The sequence below is a fragment of the Strongylocentrotus purpuratus genome, unplaced genomic scaffold, assembly GCF_000002235.5.
Source record: "Strongylocentrotus purpuratus isolate Spur 01 unplaced genomic scaffold, Spur_5.0 spur5_contig_847, whole genome shotgun sequence".
Lineage (NCBI taxonomy): Eukaryota > Metazoa > Echinodermata > Echinoidea > Camarodonta > Strongylocentrotidae > Strongylocentrotus > Strongylocentrotus purpuratus.
The window spans coordinates 647,362-662,469 of NW_022145554.1; the positions used below are offsets into that span (position 1 = coordinate 647,362).

Sequence of the window (15,108 nt, forward strand, 5' to 3'; positions counted from 1 at the left end):
TCTAAAGTTTGTTATGCATTTTTTCTTTCTAGTAATCGAAGCCTTAACATTTCTTGAGTCTTAAATAATATAACAAATATAACTAATGTAAATATCATCAAATAAAACACAATGGCAAAGACATTAACAATAACAGAAATCAAACTAAGGCACCTTCTATAGCCCTATCAATTACTTTTTGAAATGTGCAAACTTTACAATGACTTATCAGGTAATCCGAAAATGAGTTTTATTGGATTTACAATACGGTATTGGAATTGCCCCAACGTTGATTTTTTTTCTTTGAAAGTAGGTGCGACTGTGTTTCTTGTAAATAAGCATTGTTACGATGTATAAGATAATGCAAATCGAGTTGCTCAAAGAATAGGCCGTTTTCATAATGTATCCGAATTTAATGGATAGGTGTCTGTGAAGTGCCTCGACACGAGTTTTTCCATTCACGAATTACACGAATAATTTTATCTCAATTGTAAGAATACCGATTGCATACATAAGGTTTTACTAGGTACTACAAAACATAATGACTTTCCCTACCTATGGCAACACTAATAATATATCTTATTTGAATTCTGACTATTGGAATACAATTATTCGTGACATAATGACATAATTTGTACGCGGCAATTCACGAAGACGTATGCATTAAATTGGGTAAAAATGACGAAAATGGCCTAGTACGATGTATGATAGCTACCTCGTATATCACTGTCATATCGCACAAACATATGAAAACATTGCATAATGCTTATACAAGGTTGTTCTATATGTACCTGGGGTCATTGTTAAGCAGGGCTGTTATACAGAGACGGGGTATTATCACTTCCAGGGGTCATGCAGGAGAATCGTATCAACATTTTCATCATATCCTCATCTTTGAATCTTGCAGTGTTCAACTACTTATGAATACCTCAATCACACCTTTGACACTGGCAACAGACCGATGAAATCGATCTGAAAAAATAAAATTAGCCCCGGAATGGAAAAAACAATTGTCGGTTTAATAGCGATCGGCTTCAGGTCGGTTTAAGGGATTCCGCAAATTAAATAATCCTTGCCAAATATTATTGATATCTACAATTTATCTTGATGAACTTAACGTTTGTCCACTCTCACCCTTCTTTTTCTGTATTTGAGATGAAATACGTTTTTTTTAAGATCTCGTTTGTTGTTGTGTACATCTTTGTGTTCTTGCATAATATAAGATTATAAAGGTTCATGCACTGCATTGATGAGGTTGTCTCGTGTTTAGTTGTTTGTCTTGCATGGTGTCACTGACATATAAACATATATTTGAATTGATCTGATTGTGTGTTCACATAGAACTGGATTACGACAGGCGAGAAAGAAAAACACTTTTGAAAAGAGAAAATGTAAAGGGGCTATTTCACTGAGCAGCGAATGCTTGCGAACGTTGTGATTTAGGATTTTACATTTAGCGACTTTTAGCGACAATTAGCGACATTTCAGCGAATGTTTGCGAAAGGCAGTTGGCGACTATGAGCCAATCCTTTGCCACTATTTGTGAATGTTTAGGTCCTTTTGCTAACTCCTGGTACTCAGTGGGATAATTTTATATAGGAACTATATGGGTCGTTCGTTCGTTCGTGTCTCCTTAGATCAAGATTAATGTATCTTGATCTTCGGAGTAGTTGCTACAAACGGCCGTGTCAGACACGTTGCCCCCGGGTGCGATATATATGTATGGTAACATAGTCGCTTGTATTGAGGAATCAAAAAGAATTTCAGCGACACTGTCTAGCTTACGACTGTTTTGCAAACGCTTACGACTGTTTGGCGAACTGAAAACTGTTTACGAACCCTGGCGAAACCCAAATTCGCTACGTTCGCAAGAATTCGCCGCTTAGTGAGATACACCCTTTGCTTATGTATTCATTCAAGACAAATATGCACTTTGATATTAGCTTGGGGTGTTCAGTATTATTAGCTTTGAAATGAATGATAATATCAATGCTAACATCATTCGGAAACAAACGAGATTAAAGAGTTCAAAATACAACCGAGGGTGGTAGATCACGCTTTTGAATGAATAGACCTATATATTATACACCCTTCGACAAGTTGTTTCTAGAAATGTTTGCAAGACTCTCTATTCCTACCTTAGTCACATAGAGAAATCCGTGGTAATCAAACTGTGATAATGGTGATGATGGAGATGTATGAAGATAGGTCTATATTATTTTGTTTTAATTAAGAAAAAGTATTTTTCTCTTAATGATTATAACAAAAATAAATACAATTTGAAGCTGGGATAGCAAAGCTATGTTACGATAAGGAATGTTCTTAGTAGCCTGGTTTTAGATCGAAAACGCCAGTGATTGAGTAAGAGTTGTACTATTTAAAGGCCCACTGCACTACTTGTATCTACTTGCGCCCTCTATATAACAAACAATGCCTAATCGGTGACCATTGGTCCCCCATGATCCTCTTTTTCTTATGTTAACTGAGAGCTGAGTTGATGAGATAACCACCTGTCCAGTGACATTGCAGGGCGGTCTAATCCCTCCTGTAAACTATGGCAGATAAGCTTTAAAGAACAGAGGTCGTGGTAATGTTGAGTAAATGCAAGTTGAATGAGCCAACCTTCCTTTATTATATCAAAACATGTATGACGGAAACAACACAGACCATCATACCTGCTTCCATTGGCACGAATATCCATTTCCTGACAAAGATACATGTGTACACGGTTATGTCCTTGAGCAAGGCATTTTATCTACATTGCTCCTCTCCACTCGGGTGCGTTACCGGTAGGATGCGAATGTTCTTGTAGTTGAATAAGAATGTGCCCGCCCGTTAAAAAAGGCAACTAGCTGGAATACTCCGCAGGAGTGGAGAATGTGCACTATACTTTGCAGAATAGTAATTGAATTCAGTGACCGGGTTTATGGTAATACTGTAATCGCAGAAAAAGAGAGAGAGAGAGAGAGAGAGAGAGAGGGGAGACACAAGGCCCTGTTTCATAAAACTTTTTATCAATACTAAATGTTAAATTTCTATGACAAATTTGCTCTCAGCCAATCAGATGCCACGATTTCAGTAGGTTATAACAGTTATCGTAACTTGTTTTTGATATTAAGTTTCATGAAACAGGACCCAGTCGCAAAAACTTGATCAAAGGGACACTTTTTAATGATACACCCTCGCATAACTAACGGATTAATCACAATTATATTTTTTTCTATTTTTGTTATGCTTGATAAAGACTATAATATTCACACACTTTTACATTGCTTGTTTGATTTTGTTATGCCTCCGCTACAAAGTAGCCGGAGGCATTATGTTTTCTCCTTGTCCGTCCGTCCGTCCGTCCGTACGTCCAGTTCTCGTGATCGCATTATCTCAAGAACCGATCGATGGATTACCTCCAAACTTAAAATTATGTATGTATCTTGCAGAGCCAATGAACTGATTAGATTTTGGGGTCACGAGGTCAAAGGGCGAAAATAGCTCGTGATCGCGTTTTTCCAAGAACCAATTGATGGATTACCACCAAACTTGGGTCATGTATGTATCTTGCAGAGCTGATGAATTGATTAGATTTTGGGGTCATGAGGTCAAAGGTCACATGTCACAGGGCTCATTATGTATGCAAAACAGCTCGTGATCGCGTTATCTCAAGAACCGATTGACGTATTACCGCCAAACTTGGGTCATGTATGTATCTTGCAGAGCTGATGAATTGATTAGATTTTGGGGTCATGAGGTCAAAGTTAAAAGGTCACAAGGCTCTTTATGTATGCAAAAATAGCTTGTGATCGCGTTATCTCAAGAACCGGTTGATGGATTACCGCCAAACTTGGATCATGTATGTATCTTGCAGAGCCAATGAACTGATTAGATTTTGGGGTCCGGAGGTCAATACTGACGGATGGATTACTATCTAACTCGAGACATATTATAATCTTGCAGAGCCAATGAACTGATTAGATTAGGGTCATACATGTATATGAAAAATGTAATCACCATATTCTGATAACCTGTTAATTGAGAACAATTAAACTTGAATTTGAAAATTGTTTCTGTGTTGGTTTGTGAAATCGTTCTACGGCGGAGGCATCATTTTCGACCGCACGCAATCGAAGTTCAATCTAGTTCTCATGGTTTTCTACTGAATAAATATGTACATACATGTACATGACCTGCAAACAAAACGCCGCCTACAATGCATAGTGGGTACAAAGTCATGTTATTCGAACAAGCATGATGCAGCAAAAATTGTATTTTGAAACGGATATCTCCTAAACCTCAGTGCTCACTCTGTTAAAAAGTTCTTAAACAACGAGGCTACAAAGACTGACTTGCCTTTTTCGAAATAAAGTCATGGAAACTTTTAAGAAATCCAGTTTCGATTTCTTCGCAGACTATGCGATTTACGGTCGGGAAGTCCTCATTTTTGCGACAGTTCTTCTCTTCGTCCGCTGGATTCTTCTATCACAATGGTCCTACAGCAGCAAGTCTAAGACGTTAGCCCCTCCCTTACCATACCCACCTGGCCTGCCGTTCTTCGGAAACATGTTCAGCTTCCGAACCGACATGAGAGACATCCTTCGCAAATGGACCAACGATCTTGGAGGTCTTTTCCGGCTTCGTATCGGCCCGTTTGTTGACCTCGTCGTGATCAGCGACGTCGACGCGATACAGGAGGCGTTTGTTGATCAGGCCAACGCGTTCTCGGAGAGAGATATTCCGCCATTGCTCGAGGTCGCCATGGGTACCAAAGGTAATTTTTATTTAACAGGTTTAACGTCTTTCTCTCGCCTTGTCCTTTAGCTGGGCATCCTTTCACCAAGCCGTCGTAAGTACAAGTTTACCGACATCCCATTGAAACAGGTGGTAAACGCCTTTTCACTGGGACGTCTCTGAAGTTGTACTTGGTGATGTTTCGTGAAACGGTACCCAGTAAACCAAGTTATATTAGGGCGCGTTCATGCTTGATTTTGACGGCCAGAATCAGGCATCTGTTACGCGTTTAGTTTAAAACACGGTTGCGTCTTAGCTCACTTTTGTAGAATCACCGAAAAACGGCGATCACGATCGCCGATCGTAAACTCACAAAAAGATGCGTTTACAATTTGTAAACGCGTTTAAATGGGGTCAACGCACTGACCTCTAGTGGGTCTACGTAGCATGCACAGTGAAGGTTTGCGAATCCAGCTGGAAGATCAATTAAGGCCACACACTGAGAATTGCCTGGGGGAGCCAGAGAAGTAAGCATGAACACTACATCGTGGAACTGCGATCACGATGAGCGTTTACGATGAGCGTTTCAGATCGCTCATTCTGCCTTCAAAATTTAAGCATGAACGCAGCCTTAGATATTCGTTTATGCTTAAAGGGACTTGGTAACATTGTTCAGATGAGAGATAGTGGTGCTAAGGTAGTGACTTCAATGCTAGATGTACAATTAAAGATAATCTGAAAATGTGAGTGAAAACGGAGCATTATTAATGGTACAAATTGGAAAAACTGATCTGATCGATTCCTTAATTCTCCCAACTTTATTATTACAATTTAATTACATTTTAGGTGAATGGAAATCTCACAAAGCAATAAAATGGCTTTACATTCCATTCCAGGCATTTAAGTGTTGACGGTTTTTTTATAGCCTGTTTTTATCTCTTTTTTCATGGAAACACGGTTGGGAAAATACAAAAATGGTTGGGAGAATTTACTGTTAATCACTGTTAGAGGGTGTCGTACATCGACGCCTTCAAAGAAAACCATAGATATCTTCGTGGTTTTAAAGGTACTATGTCCCATTTGCAGGCCAAAAAAAATGAAAAAGTTAAATTCCAACTGCATTTGAAAGATAATACTAATTTAGAACTTCCCTAAATAAGGTGGGGCTTGAAAATGTCTTCAAGTGGGAAAATATTAGTTGTCAAATCGACTTTAGGGCTATACAGCCCAAAAGTAATAGTCTTGATTTTCAGGCAATTGTACCGAATGGTCATACGTTTTATGCTGCGCAAAGATTCAATCAGTTTAATCCTGGCCATCACAAGAAGTGGGTTATTGATGTAGACAAATGCTGATGTACCCTTTACAACTCTTTTCATGTATGTTATTACCAAAGAAGAAAAAAAGCCAGTCAGTCACTCAATAGTGTCTGACAGTGAAGTTTAGCAAGTAAACGGGTTTCCTTGTATAATTTGAATATGAGGACACTGCTAAAGTTTAAATTTCACAGATAGGACATACATGACATATTCTTAATTCCTGCAAAGTTCTACAGCATTTGAGGTTGGCTGCAAAAGGGACATAGTGTCATAGTACCTTTAACAAAGTCAGGATTTTTTGCATGTCAGAGGGTTAGTATAGTAGAAGGAATATAGTAAGTAACATTTTATTTTAAAAATTAAGCAATTTTTTTTCATCAAACTTCAACAATGTTACCAAGTCACTTTAAAGGTGATCAAACAATGAAATATGACTGTTACTTACGAGCCATCACTTCAACTGCGTGATTATCTGCGCTAATGCTTTGGAGCCACTGAAGGAAATTATTCCACACGTTATGTATGCAATATACCAAGGTTCATTATGCACTATCGATTGTTATATACCTCATTTTAAGATTCTTTACTAATCCTGTCTTCTGATTGGTTGAAAATGCAGTCATGTTCTTAACCATGCCCGCTAATTGAAATTCATAGTCATTTTTCCCGGCTCTACCGGTTTATATCCATTTTTCATAGCACTTTTTCCATGGCTGTGAAACGTGACGTCATTTTGCTGCGATCCCCATTTTGGTTTACGTGTTACCGTATAAGTTTCTTTTGTGCGATGACCGATGCGCAATACCGTTAACGGTGTTTAAGTGCAATTCGATTTTGGTCGCTGCATTCAGGCGACGAATCTACCAATACACGCAGCGCAGACGACCGATCGCCATTTTGTGTACTGTTGGATTTCATACTGTACACAAGTTATTGTTGGTGTTAATATTCATGACTTCAAAGAGATGGAAACCTAAATGGGTGAGTCAACATTTTCCTTTTTTCGGTATATAAAATATATATTGACTGCTTTTAATATTCGAGGCATAGTTGTTTCTATAGGGTCTCGGGAAACCCACAACCTGCTATGACCCCGAGGCGCAAGCGCCTTGGGGTCATAGCAGGTTGTGAGTTTCCCTTGACCCTATAGAAACCACTATGCCTCTCAAAGCAGTCAATATATCCTTACTATCACTTTTTTATGTTGCTACTCTCTCGTGGCGCGTCACACCCAGTCTCTGATGACGCTCGCCGCCCGAAGTAAGGCAAATGACGCCTTGTGTTTAACCCCGATGTTTAACCTGCTCAATAGATGTCAGATCTGGCCCTGGGGTTTTTCTCTAATCATTTCTCGTCTTTCATGTCCTCCAAAGGCAGCATATTCTGGGAGCCTGGTCACAAATGGAAGCAACTGCGGCGATTCGGACACAGAGCCTTGAGACATTTCGGACTTAATCAAGGAAGCATGGAGGACAGCATTATAGAAGAAGGGCGACTTATGGCAGAGGCGTTCGAGATGAAGGAGGGAACACAATTCAATCCGAAAGTGCTTGTTACAAACACAGTCGGTAACGTCATTACAAGGTATTTATTCCAATGGTACACTGGCAGATTAAAGGAGACACAACCGGTCGTGCCCCCCCCCTTAAACTCAAGTGGCATACAGTATTTATATACAAAAGGTATCTAACAATGTGATAACCATGCATTTGTATGTGCCTGTCATAAAATATACGAAATTATGATAGTGCATTGTATGTCGACTTTAAGTAAACCTTGGTATTGTATTCCTCTCATTTGTTTCTTGGCCTTAGATCATTACTTTTCTCTTCCCCCTTGTGTTTAGCATAAACATCATTACGGTCGTTAAGGAGTTAATAATGAAATACATTTCCCCCAAGAAATATTCTTTGTGATCTCCCACAAACAAAACTGTGTTCTCTCTCTCTCTCTCTCTCTCACTTTTGTTCTTCTCTTCTCTTCTTGTTTCTTACAGATTTGTGTTTGGATTTCGTTTTGAGTACGGCGATCCAGTCTTTGAAAAACTCGCCGAAGATTTCGAGCATTTCTTCGAAAGCTTTTCCGTGACGTCACTGGGGAGTGTCTTCCCGTTCCTCTACTACACTCCACTGTACACTAACTTTCGACGCCCCATTCAAAATGTCGTGTCGTACATCAAGTCCGTGGTCAATGACCACCGACGGAGCTTTGATCCCCTCCATCTCCGGGACGTCATCGACCTCCACATGGCGGAGGTCAAAGGGCAACGTGATGAGAACAAGATGGCTGCCATGGAAGAGGGTTGGGAGTGGAAGTTTATCTTTGAGCTCTACTCTGCTGGCCTAGCAACAACCACTGATACCCTGCGATGGGCAATACTCATAGCGGCACAACATCCACAGCTCGTGCACGAGGTGAGAATCAGAATATGGGTTATGGTGAATAAATAGGAATATTATATACAGTGAATCTTATCTTAATGGCCATCTCTATTATAAAGGCCATCTGTCTATAGCGGTCACCTATATTGCCTCCCACGAAGATAAAACCAGTCTATACACACAGAGAAAAAGAGGTTTAAATTTACTCCCTATAGGGAGTAAATGCTTGTCGCATAAGTGACACCCCTCAGGGAGTAAATTTACTCCCCAATGTAGGGAGTAAAATTACACCCCACAAGAAGGTGTAAATTTGTACCCCAAGGTTATGATCTTACTCCTTTTAAGGAGTGAAATTTGCACCCAATGGTGCTTAATTAACACCTTTTGATTCCATTTTCATGAAAAATGGGTTCAAATTTACACCCGTCGGGTTGAATGTTATACCCTATATGATCGATTCCACACCCTGTGAGGAGTAAATTTACACCCTTCTTATGCACAGCATCAACCAATTGATCATCCCTCGAGCAATCAATCATCCATGCTCCGTAATATTACCTAACAGTCAATGATTTAATCCTTTTGACTACGTTTCAATGCTCTAAAGAAATCAGAACAGAATCTCGAGTTATATGTCGTATAGCTTTAATGCTTACCTAAACAACAGTTAGTGCAAACTCAACACAAGTGCAGACTGTACGAACCAACTTAAAGTTAGCCTCGGTGAGGCTGGTCGGATGGACGTATCGGATCAAATGTAGTGGAAATACCTATGTACACAATCCTAACTTTTCTTGTTTGGGGCATCGAGCTTGGCTAACCCGGTTCGAGCGCGGGGCTCAATAAGGCGAATACTGCTTTGTTGGGCAAGCACAAAACTTAAGAATATTATTATACGCCATGTGTTGACCAAGTGAAACCAAGTTGGCAAACTCAGTGCAAAGATGGCTCTGGCAGTGAACCACAACCATCATCATATCATAGTATGATAGTAACCCACAAGTTATGGCATTCCGATTATTTACTTGTATAATTTTATGATTAAACTTAAACGGTCTCCTTAGATTGTTTGTTATCGGCATATAACGGTGCCGATGGACCTAACATTGGGCCACGTTAAAACCAAACCTAAGTGCACAGATATGTTATCCATCCTTTGTGCAGAATACCAAAAGACACCTTCCATAATTATGTCAGTGGACTAGTTAAGCAAGGATGAACATCGGCCGCTTTCAAAAATACGGGTCCATGTATATTTTATTTTCTAACTCAATGTGGTAATGGTAATAGGTCCAAAAGGAGATTGATGACGTCATAGGAGGGCGGTCACCAAAGTTTTCGGACCAGAGTTTGATGCCCCTCACTGGAGCGACGATGTTAGAAATCACACGAATTCGCCCGGTGGTCCCTTTGGGAGTTCCCCGCTGCACATCCAGGGACGCTGTTGTACAGGGGTACCATATTCCAAAGAATACGAGTAAGTACAGCTTATAGCTCGTGCGCATGAAGCGTCAGTAAGGTCTTTTAGATTTGCACGTCGACATAGTGGGCTGCTACGTGTGACGTCCTTTTAAGGCACTGTGCATCCTTATAAGGCATTACCGGTGCCTTAAAAGGATGTCACACGTAGCAGTCCACTATGTCAACGTGCAAATCTAAAAGTCCGTAATATGCCCGACGTAGGACGGCGTCAGGGACAGTCTTTGACGCACCATGCGATGGTGGTTTCGTACAAGAAACGATTGCAAAATGAACAGTGCACCTGTTGCTGTTATTAAAGGCCTATGATGATTGGCTTCACAGGGTTGATTAGCGCAAGAAAAAACTCAATTGAAATGACGCCTTGTGTGCACTGGGCATAAGAATTGCAATCAGTAGTTGACGTCACAGTTCTTCCAAAGTGCTCATTTCCACCGGGGAAAAAAAAACCCGTCCTCTTCTGCATTCTTTTTCCTGTGCTGTGGTTGATTCACGAATTAGGTATCATGTAGGCTGTCTTACCGTACGGCGTTCGTAGCAGTTCGTAACGACATTTGTGACCAAGGCTTTAGTCACACGTACTACCAAACCAACCTCAGACGGACTCCAAAGCGACCAAGGCATTGTAACGGTCTTATCGGACTGTTGTCAGTCTAGTGTCGTTTTCGTTGGAGTGAATGAGGTATCACGAAGGCTGTCTTACCGAGAAATAAATGTAGCCTAATATGTTTACCCAAAATGTCTACAAGAAAAGAAATTACCTGTGTTTATACGGAATGTACACGAGATATACAATTTTGTTCGTGAATAAAGCGTAAAGAAAATCATCGTGTAAGATGTTCTTGAATGGTTACTAAGAAAACATCGTTAAGACACGTCAAGAGATTTAGTCATTATTGTATCAGTTTTCCGCACGTTCATCAATTTTGACGTTTATCCTTTTTTCGCCAGCTGTTTTGATGAACTTGTGGGAGCTGCAAACCAGTCCAAAGTACTGGAAGGAGCCTGAGAAATTCAACCCATATCGGTTCTTGAGTGAGGATCGTAAGACGATCGTGAGTCACCGCGCTCTCAACCCATTCGGGATAGGTGAGAAGTAAATAAAATTTTGCACAATATTTGGCGATTATTAAAGACAAGGAACGCCCCGAAAAGGCGTATTGATTACTTTTTTCGAGGGGCATGCAGGAGTGCACAGTGGAACTCAATTCAGGGTATATGTACAGCGTTACCTAGTATTCTATTTATTTATTTATTTTTTCCTCTTTTAGAAAGGTAAGTGGGGCAGTGGTCATTAAATCTTTCTCACTTTATAGTTGGTAAATTCAAGTAAGTACAGATTTATTATGTGCTTAATATTTCGGTTATCAGGGCTTTTCGAACCTCTCAAATAAATTTTCTTCGAGATATTTGGATATAATTATTTTCAATGAAAAAAGTAATCTATACAATCAGCCATATACTGCAAATACCGCAATCACATCGCCGAGACCAACGCAATACTAAAAATACACCCCCCCCCCAAAAAAAGGGGGTATTAATCTTGTTGCCAAAACCTGAACCGCTAACAAAATGAAGAGGTGTCGTGGTTTAGTAGATCATTCACTCGACTCTTAATCCAAGGGTTGAGGTGCGAATCCCAGTCCAGTACTATAATTATTTCCTTTGGCAAGACATGTATCCACCTTTGGCACTCTCCACCCGATATGATGCGAATGTTATTGTAGTCTCTCATTTTAGTGAGCGTCTGTAAGATGGCGCCTGGCTAGAATGCTTCGCAGGAGTTGAGAATGTGCATACATTGTGTGCGGGCAAGCCTGAATCCGATGACCAGGGTAATAATATTTATGTAAAGCGTTTAGAGACATTGTCGATGTTTTAAGCGCTATATGACCCCAAATTTGTTTTTTTGCTAGATCAGGGACGCGTTTCACGAAGCCTTTTTTCAATGACAATTGACAAAAAATCTGTGAAAAATCTGTCGATAACCAATCAGAAGCAAGGATTTCAGTAGCTTATAACAGAAACTGTCATTCGTCACTGATGACAAGTTTTGTGAAATGCCCCCAGTTCTATTCATTGTTTATTTGTTTTGTCATTCTCACCATCAAGGTCTCCGTGTGTGTCTTGGTGAAAAGCTGGCCAGGATGCAGCTCTTCATCATCCTCACAAGTCTACTCCAGAGATTCACACTTCGTCTAGCAGACGACAGTCTTTCTGTCGGTATGGAGGGCAAGGCTGGAATCGCTTACGGTCCACTCGACTACAACATTGTTTTGGAAAAGCGTCACGTGTGAAAAGGACAAGCAGTTCCGTTAAACAGAAAGTAGTCTCTTTAACCTGTTGCGGGCGAGGTGTCATTTACAAGTATGGCCAATAATTACTCACTGGAAAGAAGGAAGCTTGCACGTGACAATCGTATAAGTTTAAGGTCAACTGAGTATCGTACAGTCAAAAAATTAACGCAAATAGAGGCGCCTCTCATGATCTGGGATATAAGAGGGCGTCGCCTGAAATCTAGCAATGTTTTGATGACGTCACATCACGGACCATTCCCCAAAAAATCGAAAGGTTAAATTCCAATGGCATTTGAAAGATAATACTAATTAAGAACTCCCCTTAAAAAAATGGGGCTTGAAAATGTCTTTAGGAGGGAAAATAACGACTATTAGTTGTCAAATCGACTTAGGAGCTATAGAGCCAATAATTAATAGTCTTGATTTTCAGACCGTTGTACCTCATGGTCGTACGTTTTATGATGCACATCTTTTTTCATTCAGTTTAATTTTGGCCATTACAAGAAGTAGGGTATCGATGTAGACAAATCCTTTACAGCTCATTTTATGTCTGTTATTACCAAAGAAGAAGAAAACAACAGTCACTCAATACTGACAATAGTGTCTGACAGTGAAGTCTAGCAAGTAAACGGGTTTCCTTGCATAATTTGAATATTAGGACACTGCTAACGTTTAAATTTCACAGATAGGACATACATGACATATTCATAATTCCTGCAAAGTTCTACAGAATTTGAGGCTGGCTGCAAAAGGGACATAGTATCTTTAAAGCAGACGACGTCTTAAACTAATGTACGTACGTTCAGCGCATTTATTTCTTAACAATTTTCTAATAGATTGGGGAGGGGGACGGGGAGGGGAAGGGGGGGGGGATTCCGCAAATCAAATAATACTTGCCTAATGTTATTAACATTTAAAATATATCTTGATGAACCTAACGTTTTTCCACTCACACCCTTCTTTTTCTGTATTTGAGATGAAATACTTTTTTTATAGCTCTCGTTTGTTGTGTACATCTTTGTGTTCTTGCATAATATAAGATTATAAAGGTTCATGCACTGCATTGATGAAGTTGTTTGTGTTAATAGTTGTTTGTCTTGCATGGTGTCACAGTCATAAAAATATATATTCGAATTGATCTGATTGTGTATTTACATAGAACTGGGTTACGACAGGCGAGAAAGAAAAAACTTTTGAAAATAGAAAATCTAAAGGGGCTATTTCACTGAGCGGCGAATCCTTACGAACGTTGCGATTTAGGATTCGACATTTAGCGACTTTTAGCGACAATTAGCAACATTTCAGCGATAGTTTGCGAAAGGCAGTTGGCGACTATGAGCCAATCCTTTACCACTATTTGTGAATGTTTAGGTCCTTTGGCTAACTCCTGGTACTCAGTGGGTCAATTTTATATAGGAACTTAATGGGTCGTTCGTTCGTTCGTGTCTCCTTAGATCAAGATTAATGTATCTTGATCTTCGGAGTAGTTGCTACAAACGGCCGTGTTAGACACGTTGCCCCCGGTGAAATATATATACGTGGTCGCTTGTATTGGCGAATCGAAAAGAACTTCAGCGACACCGTCGTACAACCGTTTGCAAAGCTTACGACTGTTTTGCAAACGCTTACGACTGTTTTGCGAACTGAAAACTGTTTACGAACCCTGGCGAAACCCAAATTCGCTACGTACGCAAGCAGGGGCGGCGATCCCGGGGGGGGGGGGGACGGGGGACACGTCCCCCCCCCCCTCAATTTTTTTTAGGAGGGATCGTCCCCCCCCCCCTCAAAATTTGAAAAAGCGCCAACAAAAATGTATAGCAAATACTGATTAAAGACTACAACACACTTTCATGCTCTGGAGGGCCCAAGAGTGTGCGTATAGACAAATAAAAATGCTAAAATCTTCTCACTCGGTCGCTACGCTCTTTCGCATATCACCCTTCAAAATGTACAAGTAGATACCGAGAAAATTGAAGTGTGAACAAAGTATGATGCTTGTTTTTATACTATACTGTAGTCTTGCTAAGGAACCTGTGAGGAGGTAATATACTTCCGTCACCTTTACCCCTCTCATTCACTATGCTCCCTCGCACTTGCGTACTGGTGGGGGGGGGGGGGCTTTGGGGGCAGTTCCCCCCAAATAAAATTCAAACGTTGTTTATTTCTAATTCGATACTAGTGATTTACAAATGTTGTTGGAATGGCATGATTTTTACCTGAGTTTTCGGGGGCTCTGCCCCCTGGACCCTACCAAGATGGTTGCTCATGGTTGCTCATCTGACCGTAATTAAATGCCTAAAACGCCTGAGTTTTTCCAGGGGCTCTGCATGGGCCCAAAGGCGGCCCCTGGATGCTCATCTGATCGTAATTTAATGCCTAAAACGCCCGAGCTTCCGGGGATCTGCGCCCTGGACCCCACTCCAATAAGTGACTTCCATGCCAGTGTCACAAATAAGGTATCAAAATATGCTCATCTGACCTTAACACATGCCTGAAACCCCTGAGCTTTATTAAGTTCCGCCCCTTGACACCCGCCGGGGCTTTGCCAGTGGACCCCACGTCAATTTACGCTCCGCTTTGCTTTGCTTTGCTCTACCTGATCGTAAATACTTTAGCCCCCTCACACTTTGAAAAAAACGTTCCCAGGGCCTGCGTAACATGTAGGAGTGGTCCCCACTCCCCCCCCCCCGGTCATGAAAAAAAAAAAATCGCCGCCCCTGTTCGCAAGCATTCGCCGCTCAGTGAGATACACCCTTTGCTTATGTATTCATCCAATATAAATATGCACTTTGATATTAGCTCGGGGTGTTCAGTATTATTAGCTTTGAAATGAATGATAATATCAATGCTAACATCATTCGGAAACAAACGAGTTTAAAGAGTTCAAAATACAACATACTGGTGGTAGATAACGCTTTTGAATGAATTAAT

General features: G+C 40.5%; 1 protein-coding gene across 1 annotated transcript; it reads left to right on the forward strand.

The window, feature by feature from the left end:
* Nucleotides 1-4,087: 4,087 nt before the first annotated feature.
* On the forward strand, nucleotides 4,088-12,439 carry LOC115918879 (cytochrome P450 2U1-like). The gene is made up of 6 exons (XM_030993139.1): nucleotides 4,088-4,741; nucleotides 7,394-7,604; nucleotides 8,017-8,434; nucleotides 9,692-9,878; nucleotides 10,832-10,969; nucleotides 11,993-12,439. Exons 1-6 carry the CDS (start codon nucleotides 4,342-4,344, stop codon nucleotides 12,175-12,177), a joined length of 1,539 nt encoding a protein of 512 aa, XP_030848999.1. The 5' UTR covers nucleotides 4,088-4,341; the 3' UTR covers nucleotides 12,178-12,439.
* The last annotated feature ends 2,669 nt before the right edge of the window (nucleotides 12,440-15,108 follow it).